The sequence below is a fragment of the Prenolepis imparis genome, unplaced genomic scaffold (assembly GCF_030444845.1).
Source record: "Prenolepis imparis isolate NDT839.2.m4 unplaced genomic scaffold, iyPreImpa1.0 SCAF_8, whole genome shotgun sequence".
Taxonomy (NCBI): Eukaryota; Metazoa; Arthropoda; class Insecta; order Hymenoptera; family Formicidae; genus Prenolepis; species Prenolepis imparis.
Genome location: NW_028141166.1, coordinates 16,745,117 through 16,766,446, shown reverse-complemented (window position 1 = coordinate 16,766,446; position 21,330 = coordinate 16,745,117). Strand labels below are relative to the sequence as shown.

General features: G+C 29.0%; 4 protein-coding genes across 16 annotated transcripts in view; 2 read left to right on the top strand and 2 right to left on the bottom strand.

Annotated features, from left to right (window-relative positions):
• Positions 1 to 4,720: 4,720 nt before the first annotated feature.
• Ppt2 (palmitoyl-protein thioesterase 2) lies at positions 4,721 to 6,612 on the top strand. Of its 2 annotated transcripts, XM_083043793.1 has the most exons (5): positions 4,726 to 5,130; positions 5,219 to 5,304; positions 5,408 to 5,657; positions 5,728 to 5,846; positions 5,928 to 6,612. In XM_083043793.1, exons 2-5 carry the CDS (start codon positions 5,275 to 5,277, stop codon positions 6,279 to 6,281), a joined length of 753 nt encoding a protein of 250 aa, XP_082899919.1. In that variant the 5' UTR covers positions 4,726 to 5,130; positions 5,219 to 5,274; the 3' UTR covers positions 6,282 to 6,612. The 2 variants fall into 2 exon arrangements, with proteins under 2 accessions (XP_082899918.1, XP_082899919.1); XM_083043792.1 differs by having other exon boundaries at positions 4,721 to 5,304.
• A 111-nt stretch (positions 6,613 to 6,723) lies between these two features.
• LOC145939465 (venom serine carboxypeptidase) lies at positions 6,724 to 8,614 on the bottom strand. The gene is made up of 2 exons (XM_083043788.1): positions 8,327 to 8,614; positions 6,724 to 8,038 (listed from the first exon to the last, which is right to left on the bottom strand). Exons 1-2 carry the CDS (start codon positions 8,612 to 8,614, stop codon positions 6,920 to 6,922), a joined length of 1,407 nt encoding a protein of 468 aa, XP_082899914.1. The 3' UTR covers positions 6,724 to 6,919.
• Positions 8,615 to 8,930: 316 nt separating this feature from the next.
• Positions 8,931 to 10,773, top strand: LOC145939466 (uncharacterized). 2 transcript variants are annotated; one of them, XM_083043789.1, is made up of 2 exons: positions 8,931 to 9,041; positions 9,237 to 10,773. In XM_083043789.1, the coding sequence occupies exon 2, from the start codon at positions 9,299 to 9,301 to the stop codon at positions 10,310 to 10,312; it is 1,014 nt and encodes a 337-aa protein (XP_082899915.1). In that variant the 5' UTR covers positions 8,931 to 9,041; positions 9,237 to 9,298; the 3' UTR covers positions 10,313 to 10,773. The 2 variants fall into 2 exon arrangements, with proteins under 2 accessions (XP_082899915.1, XP_082899916.1); XM_083043790.1 differs by lacking the exon at positions 8,931 to 9,041 and adding an exon at positions 9,100 to 9,118.
• A 377-nt stretch (positions 10,774 to 11,150) lies between these two features.
• Positions 11,151 to 21,330, bottom strand: part of Piezo (piezo type mechanosensitive ion channel component) — a 30,241-nt gene continuing 20,061 nt past the window's right edge. For 7 of the 11 annotated variants that reach the window (XM_083045019.1, XM_083045028.1, XM_083045021.1 and 4 more), the window contains 17 exons: positions 20,809 to 21,102; positions 20,627 to 20,703; positions 19,776 to 19,853; positions 18,824 to 18,904; positions 17,842 to 18,118; positions 17,599 to 17,759; positions 17,379 to 17,516; positions 17,115 to 17,279; positions 15,481 to 15,628; positions 15,169 to 15,383; positions 14,948 to 15,106; positions 14,752 to 14,878; positions 14,110 to 14,516; positions 13,597 to 13,883; positions 13,260 to 13,500; positions 12,851 to 13,078; positions 11,151 to 12,560 (listed from right to left, as the gene is read on the bottom strand). In XM_083045019.1, the coding sequence (XP_082901145.1) occupies positions 12,449 to 12,560; positions 12,851 to 13,078; positions 13,260 to 13,500; positions 13,597 to 13,883; positions 14,110 to 14,516; positions 14,752 to 14,878; positions 14,948 to 15,106; positions 15,169 to 15,383; positions 15,481 to 15,628; positions 17,115 to 17,279; positions 17,379 to 17,516; positions 17,599 to 17,759; positions 17,842 to 18,118; positions 18,824 to 18,904; positions 19,776 to 19,853; positions 20,627 to 20,703; positions 20,809 to 21,102 (3,195 nt within the window). In that variant the 3' untranslated portion in view covers positions 11,151 to 12,448. The remainder of the gene's footprint in view (positions 12,561 to 12,850; positions 13,079 to 13,259; positions 13,501 to 13,596; positions 13,884 to 14,109; positions 14,517 to 14,751; positions 14,879 to 14,947; positions 15,107 to 15,168; positions 15,384 to 15,480; positions 15,629 to 17,114; positions 17,280 to 17,378; positions 17,517 to 17,598; positions 17,760 to 17,841; positions 18,119 to 18,823; positions 18,905 to 19,775; positions 19,854 to 20,626; positions 20,704 to 20,808; positions 21,103 to 21,330) is intronic. The other 4 variants (XM_083045023.1, XM_083045030.1, XM_083045029.1 and 1 more) reach the window with 3 other exon arrangements.

Genomic DNA, 21,330 nt, shown 5'->3' with positions numbered 1-21,330 from the left:
TATAATATATATAATATATATGATGTAAAGGGGAAAATCAATGGAGCTCGTGTGCAATGAGTGTTTTCTATTATTCTAATGATAGAGAAAATAGGAAACTCTAACATGAAAGTGATGACAATTATACGAATCGTGATTGTTTGCGTAAAGTAATAAATAGTTAAGTGTTTTTCTGGACTCTCAAATAAAACCAAAATGAGAAAGCTACGCAAATGGACTTTACAATTCCGAGACGAGAAGAAAGGTTCTACTCAGACTTCGTTTTACTTCGTCTTATGTAACTTTTATTGGAATTTTTTTTTCTCGTGCTTACCACACTCTATCATTTCTTGTAACGAAATCTATTTCTCGTGACGGAATTGATTATTCGAATACAAATAAAATAACATGCTATTTCATAATGATTCCTGTTGTAAACCAAAACACAAAAAATGTTTTGCTTTGCGTATTTAATATTAAAACATTAAATTATAACGTGAAATATTTCACGAGTGGGTTTCGGCTAAAACGTTTTTTAAAGAATAATTTTTCCTTATCGCATAGATTGAAAATCAGTTCCAAATTAATCAATTAAAGATTAAATAAGGGGCTGCACACAATTAAAAAAAAAAAAAAATTTTTTTTAAATTTATTAGCAAATTAACTCTTTAATCAGCTGATTTCTGTCAAAGAATATTAATAAAGTGTTAATTTGTTAATTAAATTAATAAAAAAATATATGTTATAAAAATTAATAATATGTTTCAAATAATATGTTATAATTCCTTATCTGCGATTAATACTTTTGACAGAAATCGGCTGATAACTGTCAAAAATATCGAGTTTAAGGAATTATGACACATATTATTTAAAACATATTATTTTATTTTTTATAACATATATTACTATTTTAAAAATTAATTAGCAAATTAACGCTTTAATCAGCTAATTTCTATCAAAAAATATTAATAAAGCATCAATTTGCTAATTAAATTTTAAAATAATAATATGTTATAAAATGTAAAATAGTAATAATGTTATAATGTCTTATCTGCGATTAATATTTTTTGACAGAAATCAGATGCTAACTGTCAAAAATATTAACCGAGTTTAAAGAATTATGACATATTTTATTTAAAACATATTATTATTTTAATTTTTATAACATATTATTATTTAAAAAATTAATTAGCAAATTAACGCTTTAATCCGTTGATTTCTGTCTATAAATATTAATAAAATGTTAATTTGTTAACTAAATTTTAAAATAAAAATATGTTATAAAAATTAAAATAATAATATGTTTTAAATAAAATATGTAATAATTCTGTAAACTCGGTTAATATTTTTGACAGTTATCATCTGATTTCTGTCAAAAAATATTAATTGCAGATAAAGCATTATAACATATTATTTACAACATATTATTATTTAACATTTTATAACATATTATTATTTTAAAATTTAATTAGCAAATTGTTGCTTTATTAATATTTTTTGACAGAAATTAACTGATTAAAGCATTAATTTGCTAATTAATTTTTAAAATAGTAATATATGTTATAAAAATTAAAATAATAATATGTTTTAAATAATATGTTATAATTCTTTAAACTCGATTAAAATTTTTGACAGTTATCAGCTGATTTCTGTCAAAAAATATTAATCGCAGATAAGGCATTATAACATATTACTATTTTAATATATTTAACATATTATTTTAAAATTTAATTAGGAAATTAAAGTCTTATTAATATTTTTTTACATACATCAGCAGTTTAAAGCGTTAATTTGCTAATTAAATCATAAAATAATAAATAGGCTATAAAAATTAAAATAGTAATATGTTGTAAATAATATGTTATAATGCCTTATCTGCGATTAATATTTTTTGACAGAAATCAGAGGATAACTATTAAAAATATTAATCGAATTTAAAAAATGATAACATATTATTTACAACATATTACTATTTTAATATATTTTTAACATATTATTGTTAGAAATAAGGAATCGGAAATAGAGAACAGAAAATAGGAATAGGGAATAGGGAACAGTTCAATATGAAACATATGAAATATAATTTAGTAACGCAAAATAGAGGAACAGAGGAATAGTGTTAAGGTAAAGTGATGAAATTTCTCTATTCTGCTTCTTACTATAAATTACATTTCATATATGTTTTATATTAAACTGTTTCCTATTTCCTGTTCCTGTTTTCTCTCTGTTCTCTATTCCCTTTCTTATTCCGTTTCTTATTCCTTTTATTGTGCGCAGCCCCCATATTTTAATATATAACACAGAAATAATTGTCAAAAAGTTTTTATCATGTTCATGAATATGTAAATGTGCATGGACCAAAAAACGAGAATTTTTAATACTTTTATTTGCTTGGCATATATTTTTTTTAGTATTTTAAAGAAAATTATGTAATTCATTGTTTTAATGAAAAAGTTAACATATAATTTCTTAAATTTTTTAATATAAAGTTAACATATAATTTCTTAATTCTTTTTTCTGAATTGCATTCTAGATAATTTCTGGTGATTAATCTACATATACAGATAATGTTATATGTATATATATATACGCATATGCAATACACTCACCGATACGATGCGCAGCTGCGGAGTTCTATAGTACAAAGCGTTGATCTATAACATATAAAAAACACAAATTATGTATACAAAATAGTTTTTAAAATAATTAATATTTGAAGAATTCAATAATGCGCAATTTTATTTGTATCGTAAAATATATTTAATAAAATTACGTCATAAAAACTATTAAACTTTTTAATAATTTTATTTGTATCGTAAAATATATTTAATAAAATTACGTCATAAAAACTATTAAACTTTTTAATAATTTTTTTACATCTAAAAATTTATATAAAATATAATAAAATTTAATTTTTGAAAAGTAAGTTAAATAATTATAAACTGTATAAACAATATTTATTATAATATAAATTTATTTATTTATATATTTATATAATATTAATTTTTATATAAATTTGTTTCAATTATAACCTCTGCTTATACCGCATGGTTGCTCCGCCGTTGCCCGATGTTTCCCCGCGCCTCATCCTCTTCCTTTTTTTCTTTTGCCCGTACTTATAGCGTCTTTTTGCCACTTACGCAGCACACTCTCGCGAAAATATACGATCACGCGCGCTCATTAATGAGCAAAATAAAATAATCGCACGATAGTTTGAGAGAGAGAGAACGACACTCCCGACATAAATATACATTAATATCGTACGCGACTCTACACACGGCACTTCATCCGATTTCAATCGCGCGATACTTGTGCAGAACTCCCGACATTAATCGTACGTAACTTACTTCGGCACTCCCGCTTTTAATCGCACGTATATTTAATGCGCTTTTGTTAATTATATGCGACGCATATTTGAGAGAACAGCACGCGACAATTGTAATTAAACGAAGCTGCGATCCGGGCGGCGCGACGCACCAAGTTTACGCGGGATGCCGCAGTGATGCCACCTGTCTAATTAGAAATTATCAGTCGCAGTCTCTCGCGATTAATCGATTATTGTAAAGATCGATTAACATAGAGCGACTTCTCGCGTACCTTGTGATACATGATGCACTTCGTGTGTCGCGCCGCGCGGATCGTAGCTTCGTTTAATTATTATTGTCGCGTGCTGTTCTCTCGAATATAAAACAAAAGCGCATTAAATATACGTACGATTAAAAGCGGGAGTGCCCAAGTATGAAAGTAAGTTACGTACGATTAATGTCGGGAGTTCTGCACAAAGTATATATCGCGCGATTGAAATCGGAAGTGCCGTATAGAGTCGCGTACGATTAATGTATTTATGTCGGGAGTGTCGTTCAAATTATCGTGCGATTATTTTATTTTGCTGATTAATGCGCGCGCGGGACCGTATATTTTCGCGAGCGTGTGCTGTGTGTAAGTGGCAAAAAGAGAGAGGAAGAGGATGAGGCCCGGGGAAACATCGGGCAACGGCGGAGCAATCATGCGGTAAGCGCAGAGAGATGAGGTTATAATTAAAACAAATTTATATAAAAATTATAATTATATATATATAAATATATAAATAAATAATTTATATTATAATAAATATTGTTTATACAATTTATAATTATTTTAACTTACTTTGTAAAAATTAAATTTTATTATATTTTATATATAAATTTAGATGTAAAAAAATAATTAAAAAGTTTAATAGTTTCTATGACGTAATTTTATTAAATATATTTTACGATACAAATAAAATTGCGCATTATTGAATTCTTCAAATATTAATTATTTTAAAAACTATATTTTGTATACATAATTTGTGTTTTTTATATGTTATAGATCAACAGAGATAGAGCTCCGCTGCTGCGCATCGTATCGGCGAGTGTTGCATGCGTATATACATATCTGTAGATTTTGTAGATTATATATAGGTACATTATAATATGTAGATTAATCATGAGAAATAACATATTAATATCCTTGCGATGTTTATTAGAATAAAAAGATCACTTTTATAATTAGAATATACAATTAAATCTATATATATATATACACGAGAAAAACGTATTCGTGATTTTTAATTACGAATGTAAAATGCGAACATGCACCAAAACAATAATTTTACCAGCAGAACAAAAAATATTGATTTATAGCTATATATATATATTATATATATATGTAATTCGAAGTGGTTCCTAACCAAAGCTTGATAAATTTCCTACTCATATATCTTACGAAAAACGTCAGAATGATTAGGCTTTTCTCTCTGTTACATGTTTTGTAGATTTAAAATATATATATATATCTCACAGACAATGTCTACAGAAAAAAAATACAGAGATTGAATAAGATGGGAGGAATTTGAAAGTCTGAACACCATTTATCGATAATGCTGAATTACATTCTTATCGGCGTCATTTAAAGATATATATATATATCTTTCACTTTATCACAAACACATTTCACGAAATGCATTGTGAAATCATCTGTTCTTTTTTTTGCATTGTGCATTTCTCTTCTTCTCTCTTTTTATCTGAAGCATTTATAATTATGTATCTATCTCATTTTGGATAGATGAAAGTGTTGTGCAGTACAGATACATATTGTGCAGCTGTAAACAGCTGATCTGAGATTAAAAGAGTGAGTTTGGTGCAAGAAATAATGACAAGTACAAATTCTGTGATACATATTTATTTATTTTTGATCTCTTTATTATCGTACAATGAAGCAAAATCATATCATGCTGTAGTCATCATTCATGGAGTCCTTACTGGAAGTGATAGTATGGAATTAATTAGTAATAGGATCCAAGAGGTAAGCAAGCTAACAATAGAACGAAAGCAGACATCTCAATATCATTTTAATGCATAAATATGACACATTAATTTTGTGTGATTATGACAATGTATTTTTACAGATACATCCTGGGACTCCAGTTTATAATACGGTCAGGTTTGCAGGCTGGAGCAGCCTGGAACCAATGTGGCAACAAGTAGAGGAAATTGGTATGGATGTGCTTTCTGTCGGTGCTGCATTTCCTGAAGGAATTAATTTAATAGGTTACAGCCAGGGTGGTTTATTAGCTAGAGCAATATTACAAAGATTTCCTATGCATAATGTGAGAAATTTTATTTCCTTGAGCTCGCCGCAAGCAGGACAATATGGAAGTATGTAAAATTATGTTTTAAAAGAGAAGAAAACAGAAATTTTGTTGTAATCATGAAATCTTGTTTCCAGCACGTTTCCTGCGTTTGTTTTTCCCAGATCTAGTTTGTGAAACTGCCTATGAACTTTTTTATTCACAACTTGGACAACATACTAGTGTCGGAAATTACTGGAATGATCCTTACCATCAAGTAAATATAACTTATCTTAATATAACTTATCTATGATTTCATGTATTATAGTGTATTATAATAAATTTTTTGTTCTTTCAGAAACTATATCGTAAATATAGCAAATTTCTACCATATGTGAACAATGAAATGGAAGTTTACAATAATTCTGACTACAAAACAGGTCTAATTAAGTTAAAACGTATGATACTTATTGGAGGACCAGATGATGGGGTTATCACTCCTTGGCAAAGTAGCCATTTTGGATATTATGATAATAACAACACTGTGATAGAAATGCGTGACAGATCTATTTATAAAAATGACTCAATTGGTTTAAAAACATTAGATAGACAAGGCAAACTAAAACTCATTACTGTGCCAGGAATTCCCCATACTGAATGGCATAAAAATATCTCAATAGTAGATCAATTTTTATTACCATATTTAGATTAAATTTAATTCAATATAGGTGAAATAGAATTGAAATTTGCCAAATATATTATAATAGAAGATCCAAAGAATTTATATATTATTACATAATAAGAAGTTATACAATTAGAACTTTATTCTTACTATGACATATTTTTTCCCTCACATTTTATATTAAAAATTAAATTCATATAAATTAAAAAAGAAAGAGATGAAGACACGACATGTGTATATCTATAACACAGATTATTTCATATTTTATATATAGATAATTTTAATTATATATTACAAGAATGTAATTTTTTTATCAGGAATTGTAGTATATAAGAATTATAGACTTAGTTATGGAGAACTCAAATTATTTAAGAAATAGAATCTATAATATGGATCTCTGTATATATTTTAATATTTTAAATTGTGCATGTAATGATATATAATCTATTTGATAAGAAAACACTCTTATACATAATTTTTTAAAATAAATTTATTAATTTCTATTACATAAATCTATTTTGTTCATTTGTTACTTTGACTTAAGTTTTTTAGAGTATCTTAAATATTATTGCCTTATATTTATATATTAAATGTGTTCAGATATATATATATATATAAAATGAATATTTGCAACTTTTATCACGTATCTCGTATATTACAATAAATATTTAAAATTTTTTATTATGAGTGAAACGAGTAATCAAATCTAATGCCCATTTTGGCTGATCGGAAGGAACCATGTGGCCTGCATTCCGTACTAGAACCTCTGTTAAATTATCAACACTTTTTGTGTAACCTGCTAATTCTTTACCAACCATCCATAATTTTCTCGGCGCTTTCGCATATTTCTGTGCTCCGGACCACTGCAACTTCTGTATATAATTCTCTGTGAGTGGATATGCTACAATGATATCCAATTGCCCGTTGTAGATGAGCACTCTATAGTATTTCAGAAGATCCTTTAAAAGAACTATTATAGATTGCATAATGTCTTCTTTCAGATACTTCTCAACAGTGCTGGTTTCGACGTTGAAAGTATTATTACCCACATGTATAGCATATCTTACGTCGACTCTCTGAATCCATTCAGACATCCAATCAGAATCATTGTTGCCTTTTGTAACTAAATAGTTGTAATAATAATTAAAACCAGTTAAATTGTGAAATAGAGATGGAGTCTTAATTAAATCGCCATTAAGGAGTAGATCAAAAATCTCATACGCCTTGAGGAACTGCTTCTCTTTAATAAATTCGCGACCTTTTTGTTCGTATTTTTGGATTTTGGCCTTTCCATTTAGATCTATTAGTCCAAGTTGATACAAATAATCACTATATAACAATTGATTTTCTGGATCACATAATCCATTACCAATGGCTAGACCTTTCAAGTTTATTTTTGTTTCTGCTTTGATATTATAATCTTTAATGGTATGAGACACTGCTGGCACATACTTCCCAGCATATGATTCACCGGTGACAAAGAAATCATTATTTTGTAATTCTGGGAATAACAGGAAAAATTGTACCAGAGCTGCATGAATATCTCTTCCTACATGTGTTTCATTTCTGGCATATCCCTTCTTGTTATCAGTAAAACTGTAGCCTGTACCAACTGGATTATCAATGTATATTACATTGTGGGCCAAGGTCCATGAGTACTTGCGCATTTGTAAAGTTTTATTAGCAGTTACAATGAATGGGCCATTTTCCAGAAAAAGACCAAACATTGAAGACGCGCCTGGTCCACCTTGTAGCCATAATATTACTGGTGCAGTCTTTGGATTGTGCTGTAATATCACAAAGAATTACTTCTAAGCGATTTAATCTTAATTTACAAATAATTTTAATTTATAATAAAACAATATCATATATTATAATTTGTAAAATTTTAAAAATTACACAATCATTTTACATATAATCAGATAATAAGATCGTCGTAGAATAATTACAGAAAATACTTATAAAGATTATATAAATATGGCAAGAGAGGCACACTTATTACGCGTAACCAGCTGTTTCAAAAATCTTTTACAGCTAAACTATTTATAACACAAAGATTACTTGAAAATGCTTACCATAGCTGGAAAGAACCAGAAGAAGAGATTGGAATTGTACTCTTTATTAACTGTGAAATAACCGGAGTAACTGCTAACATCACCCACGTCCTTATGTTGGACGGTAGCCTTTGCTCGCGCCTCTTCGATTTTTCCATCCTCTATCAAAGGCGTCAGGAAAAGCGGGGTGCCAGCATCCTCTCCGTCAGCCAGACGAAATTCCTTCAATTTCGGATATACGTTCAAATATCCTGTACTTTCGTACGGTAATACGAGGCACAATAAGCTCAGAATGAAGACACCGTTCATGTTGCTGGCTAAATCGCGATTAATACAGTCTCCTCGTTGTGAACTGCGAGATCCGTAAATGCGCCCAATTGTGGCTTTATCGTCAATGATTCACGCGTATTATATCAAGTGTATTATCATGCGTATCCAGCATGACATATTTTATTTTTTTTATTCGCTTTACATGTGTTCTGTATCCAAGTCGAGCCAATAATCAGTCAGGCTCTTATGTTTTGTTTACCGTTCCACTGTATCGATCAGCTGATCAAACATAGCCTAACCGCAACTGGCAGGTTTCCTTCACGTGTAATTAGTAATTAGTCATATTGTGCGAGATTTGCTGTTTAGGCTGGAAGCACGCCTTCTATCACCGGAGGTTTAAAAAAAAAAAAAAAAAAAAATTTCCTTCACATATCACGCACAACTCGCGTTTAGGAATCAAAACAAAGTTAGTACGAATTGCTGTACTTATTTACTTCTGTTAATTATTTAATGCATTGTAAATTTATGAATATTTATATTCAGGTTTGTAACACTAGTAATTTACTAAGTTTTTTTTTAGTATTATGTTTCATTATTTTGTTATAGCAAGATAGGCGTCAAAAAAATGCATTATTAATATTTTATGTGTATATTTTTACAGCTGCTGTGATACATCTATTCTACATTAAATCAAGTATTCACACAGCCATATAGATATTCAAAATGAATGATTCTTTCTTGGAAGAGCTAGAGATTTGGAATGGCTCTACAGTAAAACAATCAAAGAAAACAACTGAGGAGCAAGTGGATCGTCATGTAACTACCAGACACGCTACTTCATCTCCGTTACTTGAGTTCTCAGAACAGGATGAGAGAGATAATGTTATGCAACCAGAGAAGAAACATTCCACAACAGATTCAAATACATCTAACATGAAGATTATAGGCAGTAAAGATTCTAAGGTTTCTAAAAAACAATCTGATCAAAATATAAAAAAGCTTTCTGTGAATGTAAAAGCAGAGAAAACTGAGAAGATTATAGATAGTAAAAGGAAATCTGCAGATATGAAAATAAAAGTTGAAAATAACCAGAGCGGAGAACACAAAATAAAATTGCAAGAGGCAAGATATCTTAAGGTACCTGAAAATAAAGTTGCGAATAAAGATCGTGTTCGGCGTTCCGGATCACACAAGGAAACTATTCATTCCTTAAATACTTCCAGTAAGGAGAACAGACATTCTCCTGATTCTTCCAATTCTTGCGATACTTCCAGTAAAGAGAATAGTCGTCCTTCAGATCCTTCTTCCAGAGAGGCTGGTCCTCATTCGATTAAAGAGAAAGGAAAGTTGCTTGATAAATCAAAGAAACCGACTTTTAAAATACAAGATCAAGATCCAGTTGGTTTGCTTACAGCTATTAAAGAACTAATAAGTATGTATACTAAACAAGAGAGTACAAAGATTTTACGTGCTATGCAGGAGCTACATATAAACACCCAAGCTGCCTTGATAAAAAATCTCTTGAACCAAACAGATGATCTTGTCAAAGAAATGCATCCCAGCAAAGATTCTGCTAGAATGAAAGCCTTGATTGAGGAGAATGAGCGGTTACAGCAAGAATTGATTGCTTTGCGGGGGCAAAATGAGAGTCTGCAGAATAAATTAGAAGAATTTGAATTTTTAAAACAAGAAAACGCTGCCTTAAAATTGAAGTGTTATGAATTAACACAATCATAACATCAAACGCGCAATTGCAAGAAAATAAAATATTTAATTTTTTTATGCATAGAGTGCCAATTACGATGTTTATTGCATTTTAATTGCTTATTATTTTAAAAACCATATTTTGTATTGTAGCTAAGAAAAGTATTTGTTTGTGAGAACTACTAAAAAAGAGATTATTACTCTGATAGTTATAATTATATTTGAATGTATCTCTCTTTCTCTCTCTGATACAAACAAAATAATACATAAAAAATAATAATAACATTCTGCTATTTAAGTATTAATACACTATAATGTGGTAAAATGTAATAGAATTTTTACACTCTTATTAAAAAATAATTTTGATTAGATCATCGTTAAAATATCTTATTTTTTTTATTAAAAAGATAGATATACAAAATGTAAGATGTAAGATGTAAGATGTAATATCAATTGTTAGATATTAACTTACATACATGCGCATACTATTTCAAGAAAAATACAAGAGTCTGTCCAATGTGCCTTTTATAATGAAATATTTAATAAATAAATTTATATATTTGCTTATAAAAATTTGCTTTGTTGACATCTTTAATTTTCATGTTTTCTATAATACAATTTGTAATACTTTTATTTTTATATTGATCATTGGAATATGAAATAGCTAACAATCGATACATTTTTAAAATTTACTAATTAGAAGAGATAAATAAGATATCTGATATATTAAAAACTAATAATTAGTTTCTGACCTTTAAAAAATATTTGGAAGAGGATTGATCTATAGTTGGAAATAATGTCTTAGGATTTTTTTTACATCACAATAAACTAATATATTTTTATACATATATATTATTTGTATATATGTACAAACATTCTCTTTTTTGCAATACATTTCTTATTTAAATATTCAAAATGCGGATTTCAAAATTATCCAAACTGCACGGCGATATGCATTTACAATTAAAAAAAACATATAAAAAACTGAAATGCCATTAATATCATTGATTTATGATCTCATCATAACTCCTATTAAATACCTTTAAATGTATAATCTAAAAACATGATATATATTAAACTTTGGCGACAAAAGCATTTTAAGACAATTGTACTCCCCGTTCATAATTACATTTATTTTTAAGAATTTATTATTTTTCGCTGACATCATTAAAGATATCAGTGTTAATATTTTGCACAAACTTTTCAAAAAAGAAAATTTTGATGCATAATAGAAATTGACTGAATTTTATAATTAATAAATATTTTTATATTTATTTATTTATTAATGACCAAATATATATTTTTTAAATCTTATTTATATCTAAGTTTAAGTCATACTTGTTTCGGATTGGATATATACTTTAAGTATATTACTTAAATGCTAAATAATTATTTTCATATGCAATCCTTTATTCACATACGTAGCTATATCCAATATAATTATTTTAATGTATATATTTTTGAGATAAGAATAACTACTTTATTAGATTTTGTTTTATAACAAATAGGCTCTAATTAAATTCCTGAGTTTTTTGTAAGATAAACTTGTTTTTTGTTTTTCAAGTTTGCAAATATGTGCGTGATATATTATACTTGAAAATATGTTTTATAACATCATTTGTAATAAGAAGGTACTTTATTACAATGTGTGAGATATCTTTCTCACTTTCTCTCTTTTTATAGTTTTCTTACAAATAATGCGACATTTTTGTAGAATGTCAGGCTCGCAAAACTTTGGTCGAATAATTGGTTTTCTAGCAACATCTAGTAATTGAGCTTTTTTCAAATTTTGTCCGAGAGACTTAATGATTTTCTAACAAAGAATATTCATGAATAAGATTCATGAAACAATATTCATGAAAAAGAAAAGTGCATGCGCGAACAATAAATTTATTGTATAAATAATGCAAACTCACGTATCTTTTTTAATATCTATAATTTCTTTGGCAATCTTAAACAGAGTGCCGATCTGTTTGTATTTTTTAATAATGCAATTTCTGGAAATAGCTCTCAACACGATAAATGTTGTCTTGCTTATTTTATAGAAAAATCCATTTTGCAAATAGATTTGAAAGAAATGTATATTTAAAAATTTTTCGTATTAAATAGCATTCGCACAACATTTGCGAAAGATTATAATTATTTAAGAATCTTCGTTTTTCTGACAATTCAATTGCGATGAGATAGTTCTGCTTGTCTTCTTTCTTCTTCTTGTCTCTCTTCTTCTTCCTCTTGATCTTCATTATCAGTTCGCTCCCCTTCTTCGGGTGGTCTCGTCCATCTAATAAAACAATTTTTTTTACGATTGTGTTATAGTTCTTAGCTATAGTTAAAAATAAAGATGTGTTTAAGTCGATTGTTAATCGATTATCAGGTTAATCAATTATCAGTTGTCTAATCGTTGCTTTATATATAGTCATTAATAAAATCCTTTGTATTAAAACTTTTATATGCATATCTTACAATTAATTTTTATAAATAACCAGAAAAGTGCAATAATATTATAATAATACACAAAATTTAATATTACAGTAATATTTTAAATTTATAAACCTAAAATCATTATCTCACCTGATAAGTGTTTCTGGCGATCTGTAAAGGAAGATTAATTTGGCAAACAGATCTTCTTCGAGACATAAGTCGTCGCTTTCGCGAACCAAATAAATATCTAAACAGAGGCGAAGGATTCTGTCGACATAGGGTAAATCGTCAAACATGATCTTGGGTGCCATATCGCTAACGATTTTCCGCATCATCTGGCTTATGACTATTACCGCTGTAGTGTATAATCCGAGGATCCTGTGTCATATTATATTGCAATTATACAAAATGTTATTAAATATAATGACAATGACAAATTATAATAAGCTTATAATTTTTTTTCATTATTTTTCTAAGATTACATACATACAGTATATGTGTATAAATATATTTTTATATGAGGCTATTTTTATTTTTACTATTAAACTATTAAATTTACCCAAAGCCGCTGATGAAACTTAATTCCTTGGGGAAAGCCTTATCGTTGAATAGAAACATCATTATGTACTTATCACAATCGTTTAGTGGCACCTGTCTCAAAGTATCATTGTATAGATAGTCAGTGCATGTCTCATGAACCACCCACCATTGTTGATGAGCGCAACAATCTTTGTCTGTTGATAATTGAACACTAATGTTTCTGTAAAGATAGCTGTCATCTTCATCTTCATCTCTCTGCGCTAGAAGCATATAAATAATATTTTTATTTTTCTTAATACTGATCTTCAATTAACTTTTAATTATGCTCGTCTAATTAAACGTCCAATTATGCTTACGTAAACGATGCGACCGCATTAACTGTGAAACAACGTTGGTGCTTCTAGCGGTGACTTTGAGAAATTTTGGAAAAGCGCTTTGGAATATTATTGTTGCATTTACTGCGCTAGGATCCTCATTTAGTATATTCACCAACGTTTGTCTTACAGGATCTAAAGGCAGCAGTTTTATATCACGAACCGTCGTGGTGATTCCAGAAGAATCCTTGGCGTCTGTTTTTCTTGAAACTGTCCATTCCACATGTACAATCACTGTCGTAGTATTAGAAGTTAATTCTGTTTTCAATCTGAAGAAAAAATAATAATGATATGATAAATATTTTAAATGTTTTTATACGCTTTAATGCGTGAGATTTTATCTCTCAACGCTTTTATTTAACATCATAATTTTTTCAAGAAAAGTACATACATATATTTCTAATTTCCCCTTGCTCAATTTGATTGCGTTTTAATAAATATCTCTAGATTTTAAATTAATTATTTTAAAACTACTTTTTTCTAAATAGAACAAACCTGTTTTTATCGGGTGGAGAGATACTCCAAAATTTTCTCGAGAAAGTGCTGAATCTCACTGCAGCTACATCAGAATAAATGTAATTTTCGAAGAAAGTGACCGCCGATCTGTCTGTCGAATTTATATTTATAAGAGTTTTATATTGATCTTCCGTGTATTCAATGATAGAGCTGCCTTGCGCCGACATGGAATAGATGGGCTCATATGGGCCGATACGTATTTTCATGGAAACATCATAAGGTAAATTCGATGTGCCAACTGTACTGCCAAGCGCAAATAAGAGCAGCGGGAACCAAATTAATCCGATTATGATGAAAAGAGTACTTCCGCCTACCAAATACTTGCTCATTTGCTTTTTCTTTTCTCCACGTGGCTGAGGAAAATCTGATTCGACTCCTCGCATGCACTATATATTTTATAGAGAATATTAGATAGTACAATTTTTATACATATTTGCAAAATATTGACATAATTTAGTCTTTTTCCCTTTTCTATATGCTGAGAAAAAATTAATTACGTACTTTTTTACATAAATATTATACAAAAATTTTAAGTAAAGATTTAAAGTAAGATTGAAAAAAGTAGTACTTTTATACAAATAATATCATATATATTATAATAATAATTCTTATAGAACTTACTTTGATTTGATAAATGCTAGCAAAAATATCTTCCATCTTAAACCAATCCATTATAGTCATAGACGTATCAGTCCAGATCCAATCCATGACTGCGCGAAGTTCAAAAAGAAACGGAACCAACATAAATCTACGGAATAATTTTAGGTCAATATAAAAATAATTTTTCATATATATTTGTAATAAATATTTTACCTACCCTTTGAATAAGACATAATTTACAATGCTGTATTTTTTGCATAGAAAGTTACCCAGTATTCGAGTCGGGTAACCTTGTCGTAATTGATACGCTGCTAGTAAAAGATAAAAGCATTTCACCATGTACCAGATTTGCGGCGCAAGATTATCATTGAATTGTCTGCAATTATTAATATGTTATACATAGTATAAATGTTCAGAAAAGATAATAATATATTTTACCTTTCTGTTACGCTCGGTAAAATGAAAAACATCCAAAGATGAACACCGAATACTAAGCAGTATTGGAAAATTAATTTTCCTACAATATATTTTCTAAGAAAAAGAGCTCTATCGATAACGATTAGGGCAAATTGCAATAGCAGCATCAACAGAAAAGGCAGAGGAACTCGATTTTCCTGAAAATAAGCCGTTACTCCGCCATCGCCTTGTTGAGTCTGAAATTGGGGAACACAATCTTACACATATACAATACCTATTATTATTTATATAAATATAAATAGCTTTACAAATTTTGCAACTCAATATACTTACTCCGAATGCAGAGAATCCGAAGATGAGTAAAAGGAAATTGAAGAAGTCGCAAAGAAACATGTAAGCGTAAACATTTGTTTTCTCTTTGCCTGCCGGATTGATAATTATCTCAAAGAAATTTGTTATTGGTTCGGCATATTTATTAACACTGTTAAATTAAAAGAGATAATTTGACTTAACGAGGCAATATATAGAACAAAACTTAAAGATAAAGTTTCTTAAAATATTATTTCTATTTAATCTATTGTGTATATAATTAAGATATCAGAAATATGTAAATATATAAAAATTTTCACATTTTATATATTATATAATTTATATAATATATATATAATACATATATTAGGGTGGTCCTTATATTTACTCTTCATCGAATTTTTTTTTGAATTTACTTCGCGGCATTCCCCAGAATATTTCCAATCCACAAAAAAATAATCCCTGCCAAATTTCAGTTTGATCATGTCCCCCAGCTTATTAAACATTTAAATACACATGTATTAAATTTTCTAAACTGATTTTTAAAGCGTATTTTCCACAAAAACAGCCTTTTTTAAACATGTATGTTAAGTTAAAAAAATATATAACAGAGAACTTTTCTTTTTTTCTTTAAACATATATATGTCTTGCTTTTCTGCATTATTTGAGACCTTATACATATCATTTAAACAATTAGGTGAATTGTTAATAAAAAATACATATGTATGTTATAAAAATATATATGCATGTATTATATATGTATGTACATGTATATATATATATATATATATATACATATTGCAATTTTTTAAATTCAGTAGGAAGCAATAGATTTTGACATTTGGACTTATATATAAGAAAGAAAGAGATTTTAAATCTAATCAGGTGAAGTGATCTCTCTCCACCAAACTCGACGCTCGGCGCTCGGCCACGTACTGTCGACTCTCGCTCTCGGCTCTCGGCCTCGGCCTCTCGACTTCATTCTTGGCTGTGAAGTTAGATTTCGCCGTCAGTTGGCGATACCGCTGCGCAGAATATTGCGGTCAATGGTGGGGATTAGTCTCGTGCGAGACGTGCAGCGTAGTGGACGTATGGGATGCGCTAGTCTAATGAAAAGGATAGGAGAGAGAGATGTTTCGCCGGGCCCGATTCATTCTTGGCTGTGAAAGTAGGTTTTACCGTTAGGTGGCGACACCGTTACGCAAAGTCTTGCGGTCGGCGATGGACATATGGGCATTAGTTTCGCGCGAGATGCGCAACGTGATGGACGTATGGAGAGGCGTGAGTCTAATGGGAGCAGGTATTTTGATCGAAAGATTCTTGAAAATTCTATTTTTCGCTCGCATTTTCGTTAAAGATTTAAATATTGAATTTTTCTGCATTGCGTAATTAATTAATATATTTTTATACATGCATTGCAATAATTTTCATGCATGCATTGCAATTTTTAATATCTAATCGAATATAATTATACACGTGCGAAGTTATATGCAAAAAGAAATCACCTCGCCAGCCCAGACCTAAAATCTCTTTTTTTCTCTCTTTAAGTATCAAATGCCAGAAACTACTGCTTCCTACTGATTGTGAGTTTTAAGAATTGCAAAATGTACGCATATACATATATATGCATATATATGCTTATATTAATTATTACTTACGTTATATCCATTGCTTTAGAAAAAGATTCACTGTGAGGATGCACTTCTCCTTGCACGACGACGAGCCTCTCGTTATCGTCTGTTGTTGATGGAACACCGCGTGTGTCATCCGTTGTACGAACGTTCAAAGATTGCTCTTGAAGTGTCTTTGTCTCTGTATGAGAACTACAACACATTAAAGAGATAAGCATGACATATTAATAATTATAAAAATTGACATATTGTGAAACTAAAACATTTTTTAGTAATTAGATTGTTACGTACTCGGTTTCTTTCTCTGTGCTAGATTCTTCTTGTTCTTTGTCTGAAGAAGGTAACTTTGACGTTACAGTTAATTGAGAAGGAATAACTTTCCGTTGTTTTAGAGACGAAGTCCATTGGCCCAAAGATTTTAACATAAATCTATAAATCAATTACATGACATTATATTTTATGAAATATTTCTGCATATGCATAATGTTATTAAGTATATCTTTCTGCATACCTATGAAAGAATAATATAAGGAGCAGTAATAAATCCCAAAGAGCATAATTAGGTCTCTTTAAAATTCCCATAATTCTCGGCACGTATAATGGGTGACTTGGTGGAACTCGTGGTGATGGAATCAATTCCAATTGAAAAATACATTTTATTATGACAATGGCCTGAAAATTTTTATATTTTTGATTTTATTATATCGAAAATAAGTTTATTATTTAGAAATAAATTATGAAATGTATTTCTCACCTCGACATATGCAATCAATGTTACCCAGAAAGTCTTAGAGGGTCGCGGGATCGTTAAAGAACCCCACAAAAACACCATAAGCGGCAGTGGTGTCGACAGTACAGATGCGTTCTTAATTTGATGAAGGAATACCATAAAGTAACAGAGTAAACTAGAATGAGCCAGGATTCCAAACCAGATAGATGCTGCCAGCTGTATGATGGGTGGTTGATCCACTTCAGAGAGTTCTTTAATCTCTTCGTCTTGCTGCGCTGCTAAAGCTTGCGCGAAAAGTGTGCTGCATACATAAAATTGTCCAGTCAATTATATTTTGTAACACTAAATAATTTAACAACACAAATCCATAGAAGAAAGATGATGTTATATGAAATATGGATCTTACGTAACACACAAACAGATTATTTAAAATATAGAAATCTTTAACAAAAAATAAAAAAATATGAATATAAAATTTTAATTTAAATCGAAACCTTATATATATGTAAAAAAATATTTTAGAGAGAAATATTTTTTATATTATAATACACATAAAAATATTTTCAGATTTTAAAATTAAACAGTATAAATTAAAATAAAAATGCATCTTTCTTCTGTGAGAACTCGATATCAAAAGCACACTTAAAGCTCAGAAATTATCCCTGTGGAAATAAAGTTAAAGACATCTGGAAATATTAAGACGTTCACCGCAGTGAACGTCGTTTATTTTTGTCACTGTGCATGATAGTCAAAGGAATATGTAGATCATTTATCATAAGGCAGTTTTCTTAATTATTACATGATTCTCGTTGCAAAGTGATTCTATTTTTATTAAAGAATTTGTCACGAAATATAGCACGCAAAATAGATGTGATAGGCAAATAGGATACAAAAGGATTTTGATTGACGTGCCGCATGCGAAGACAGGCGTGCAAATAGTGCGTGTAAAATAATAAAGAGGCCGAGCATATCGAGGTGCTTAGATTTCACGACACACTTTCGGTACCTAGAGGAGGACATGTCCAATCCTCGCTCCAAACTCGGGGCCAAAATTCGGATATGCGGCACTGCTAGCGAGCTCTCCTTCCTGACACAAACAACACCATGCTCTTTCTACGTTTACTTCGTACAAGTGTATTTCGAACACAAAAAGTTCTAATTAAGATCCAAAAATTTCTACATTATCAATCATACACATACACAATGATAGAGAAAAAAATTATGAAAGGAATTTTAATAAAAGAACAGATTAAAACAGATAAATGGATATCAGAATATTTAATCAAAGAATTTGATTTGGATTTGTTATTTCTTCGTTTTATTATTGGGATAATATAAGACTCTTATATAGCGACTAATTCGATCCATCATCCATAACCGCTTCTTATATGTTTGATATTACATAGATATCACGCTGCCAAGTTAGAAGAGACATTATCGATTTTAATTTTGTGATTTTTCTTAATTTATAATAGGGCACGAATCTTTTAAGTCGCAGATTAATACTCGAATTTGATATTTAAACACATATAATATATTTTTTAAATATGTATATATATCTTTTTTAAAATTTTGTTTAATATCAGTTTTTAAACAAAACACCGTCCTTTAAAAGTAAAATAATAATTCACAAAATAAAGTTTAAAATATATTAAAAAATATAAGATAAATTTTTGAATAAAATGAAAAAATTCAAACAAAACTTAGAAAACAAAGATGCGAATATAATCATGCGAAGAATAGACGATTAATTTATTTTTACAATCAAGCATGCACAGATAAGATTAAGATGCAAAATTAATTATAGTTTGTTAAAGTTAGTTACTATGTAAAATTACTATAAAGATAAAACTTTAAGTGGAATTAGTATTACTTTAGCCAAAAGGATCAGCTTAGTCATAGGCATTATAAACTATAATTTTACTTAAAGCATTTTACAGCAACATAAAAGCCCTTACTTTTCATCTTGTGGGCACAGTTGGCTCGGACCTTCACCAGGATCAAATGGTTCCTCCGTATTGCCGTTTGTAGTCAATCTGTTACAGCGAGCACACTTACTACTAGCATCTACGTATTTTTTTAAAATTCTATAATCGCTAAACCTACTTTGTATACTTACAACTTCTTTAAATACCGGGTTTAAGACTTTTTACTAATTTATGCTCTAATGGGACATCAGGGAAACACGAATTAACTACAAATTTTAACGTCAACTAATATTTTGAAGTATACGTTGCAACATTAAAGAGCTACAAATTAATTCTTTACCGCAGCTTTTTATTGTTTATTAAAATAATTTATTATTATAATCATAAATAAAAATATTCTTAATAACCCAATTTATATTGTGAATATATATGCGGTAAAGTATTAAAAAGATATATAAAAGAAATATAGGAAGTTAAAGTGTTATGTTGCATAACATATTTACAGGAAATTAGCATCTTATAAAAATATATCTGTTTAAACAACATGTATCTGTTTAAACAAACATATATGCAAATTGCAACTATACAAATTATAAATAATTTACGCAACTATTTACAAGCTGACGCTTGAAAAGCCGGAGAGGAGCACAGTGTGAGATTAATTAATATCTTCCATTTATGAAACCAGGATTTTATAATTATAAACAATAAATAATATAGATTTCTTAAATAGCAAAAGGATAATTTTTTGTGGACGCTAAAATTTTTATGGAGTTAATAATAATGAATATATATACAGTTTCTTAATTAATATATAATAAACAATTATAATGCAACTTAATTTTATAATTATAATTTGATATAATATATATGAAACTTACCGTTCCTGTATTAGAGGTATTGGCTGCCACATTTGATTGATTCCTAATCGTGTTCCCATTCTAAAATCTGGTTTCGCCTAAATACATAATAATTGCCAATTATTAAAAATACTAATTACTGCGGTACATTATTTTATTTATTGTGCAAATTAATATTTCTTTCTTCTAATGATGATTTATACCTTTAGAGTTTTTTTCTCTCTTGCTAAAACTTTGCGGATATATCTGTAATCGTGGGAGAATCGATTTAGATATTTCGTCATCGATATTAGAGTACTGTTGATCATCACTAAAAGAAACTTGAAATATGTGAAGAATGAGGCTTTCTTCTCGTCTTCCTTTTCTTTGTCATCTTCCTTCTTGTCTTCTAATTTATCTTCCTCTTCGTCCGAAGTTTCCGGTGTTTTAATCAAGTCTGTAGCTTCTTTATCTTCCGTTTCCATTTCTACTGAAGTGAGACTAGTTCGATCGGGACCCTAATTAATTAATTTTACAATAAATTTTATATAAAAAAATATTGCATACACACATATATATATACAGTGCTTAAATCGTAATCGTGAGCTTGAAAATAATTAAATCTGTCGAGAAAAATGCGAAGGTGCCTATAAAATGTATTGAACAATGTTATCAATCGAATAATTATTACATTTTTATATATATAAAAATTTTAAATAGAATAAAATATAATAATTTTCTCAAAC

Coding starts and splice junctions, on each gene's coding strand:
- LOC145939466 (XM_083043789.1), top strand. CDS start 9,299: ATGAATGATTCTTTCTTGGAAGAGCTAGAGATTTGGAATGGCTCTACA.
- Ppt2 (XM_083043792.1), top strand. CDS start 5,152: ATGACAAGTACAAATTCTGTGATACATATTTATTTATTTTTGATCTCT. Junction 5,305..5,407: donor TTAGTAATAGGATCCAAGAG/GTAAGCAAGCTA, acceptor GTATTTTTACAG/ATACATCCTGGGACTCCAGT. Junction 5,658..5,727: donor GCAAGCAGGACAATATGGAA/GTATGTAAAATT, acceptor TCTTGTTTCCAG/CACGTTTCCTGCGTTTGTTT.
- LOC145939465 (XM_083043788.1), bottom strand. CDS start 8,614: ATGAACGGTGTCTTCATTCTGAGCTTATTGTGCCTCGTATTACCGTAC. Junction 8,039..8,326: donor TCTGGTTCTTTCCAGCTATG/GTAAGCATTTTC, acceptor GTGATATTACAG/CACAATCCAAAGACTGCACC.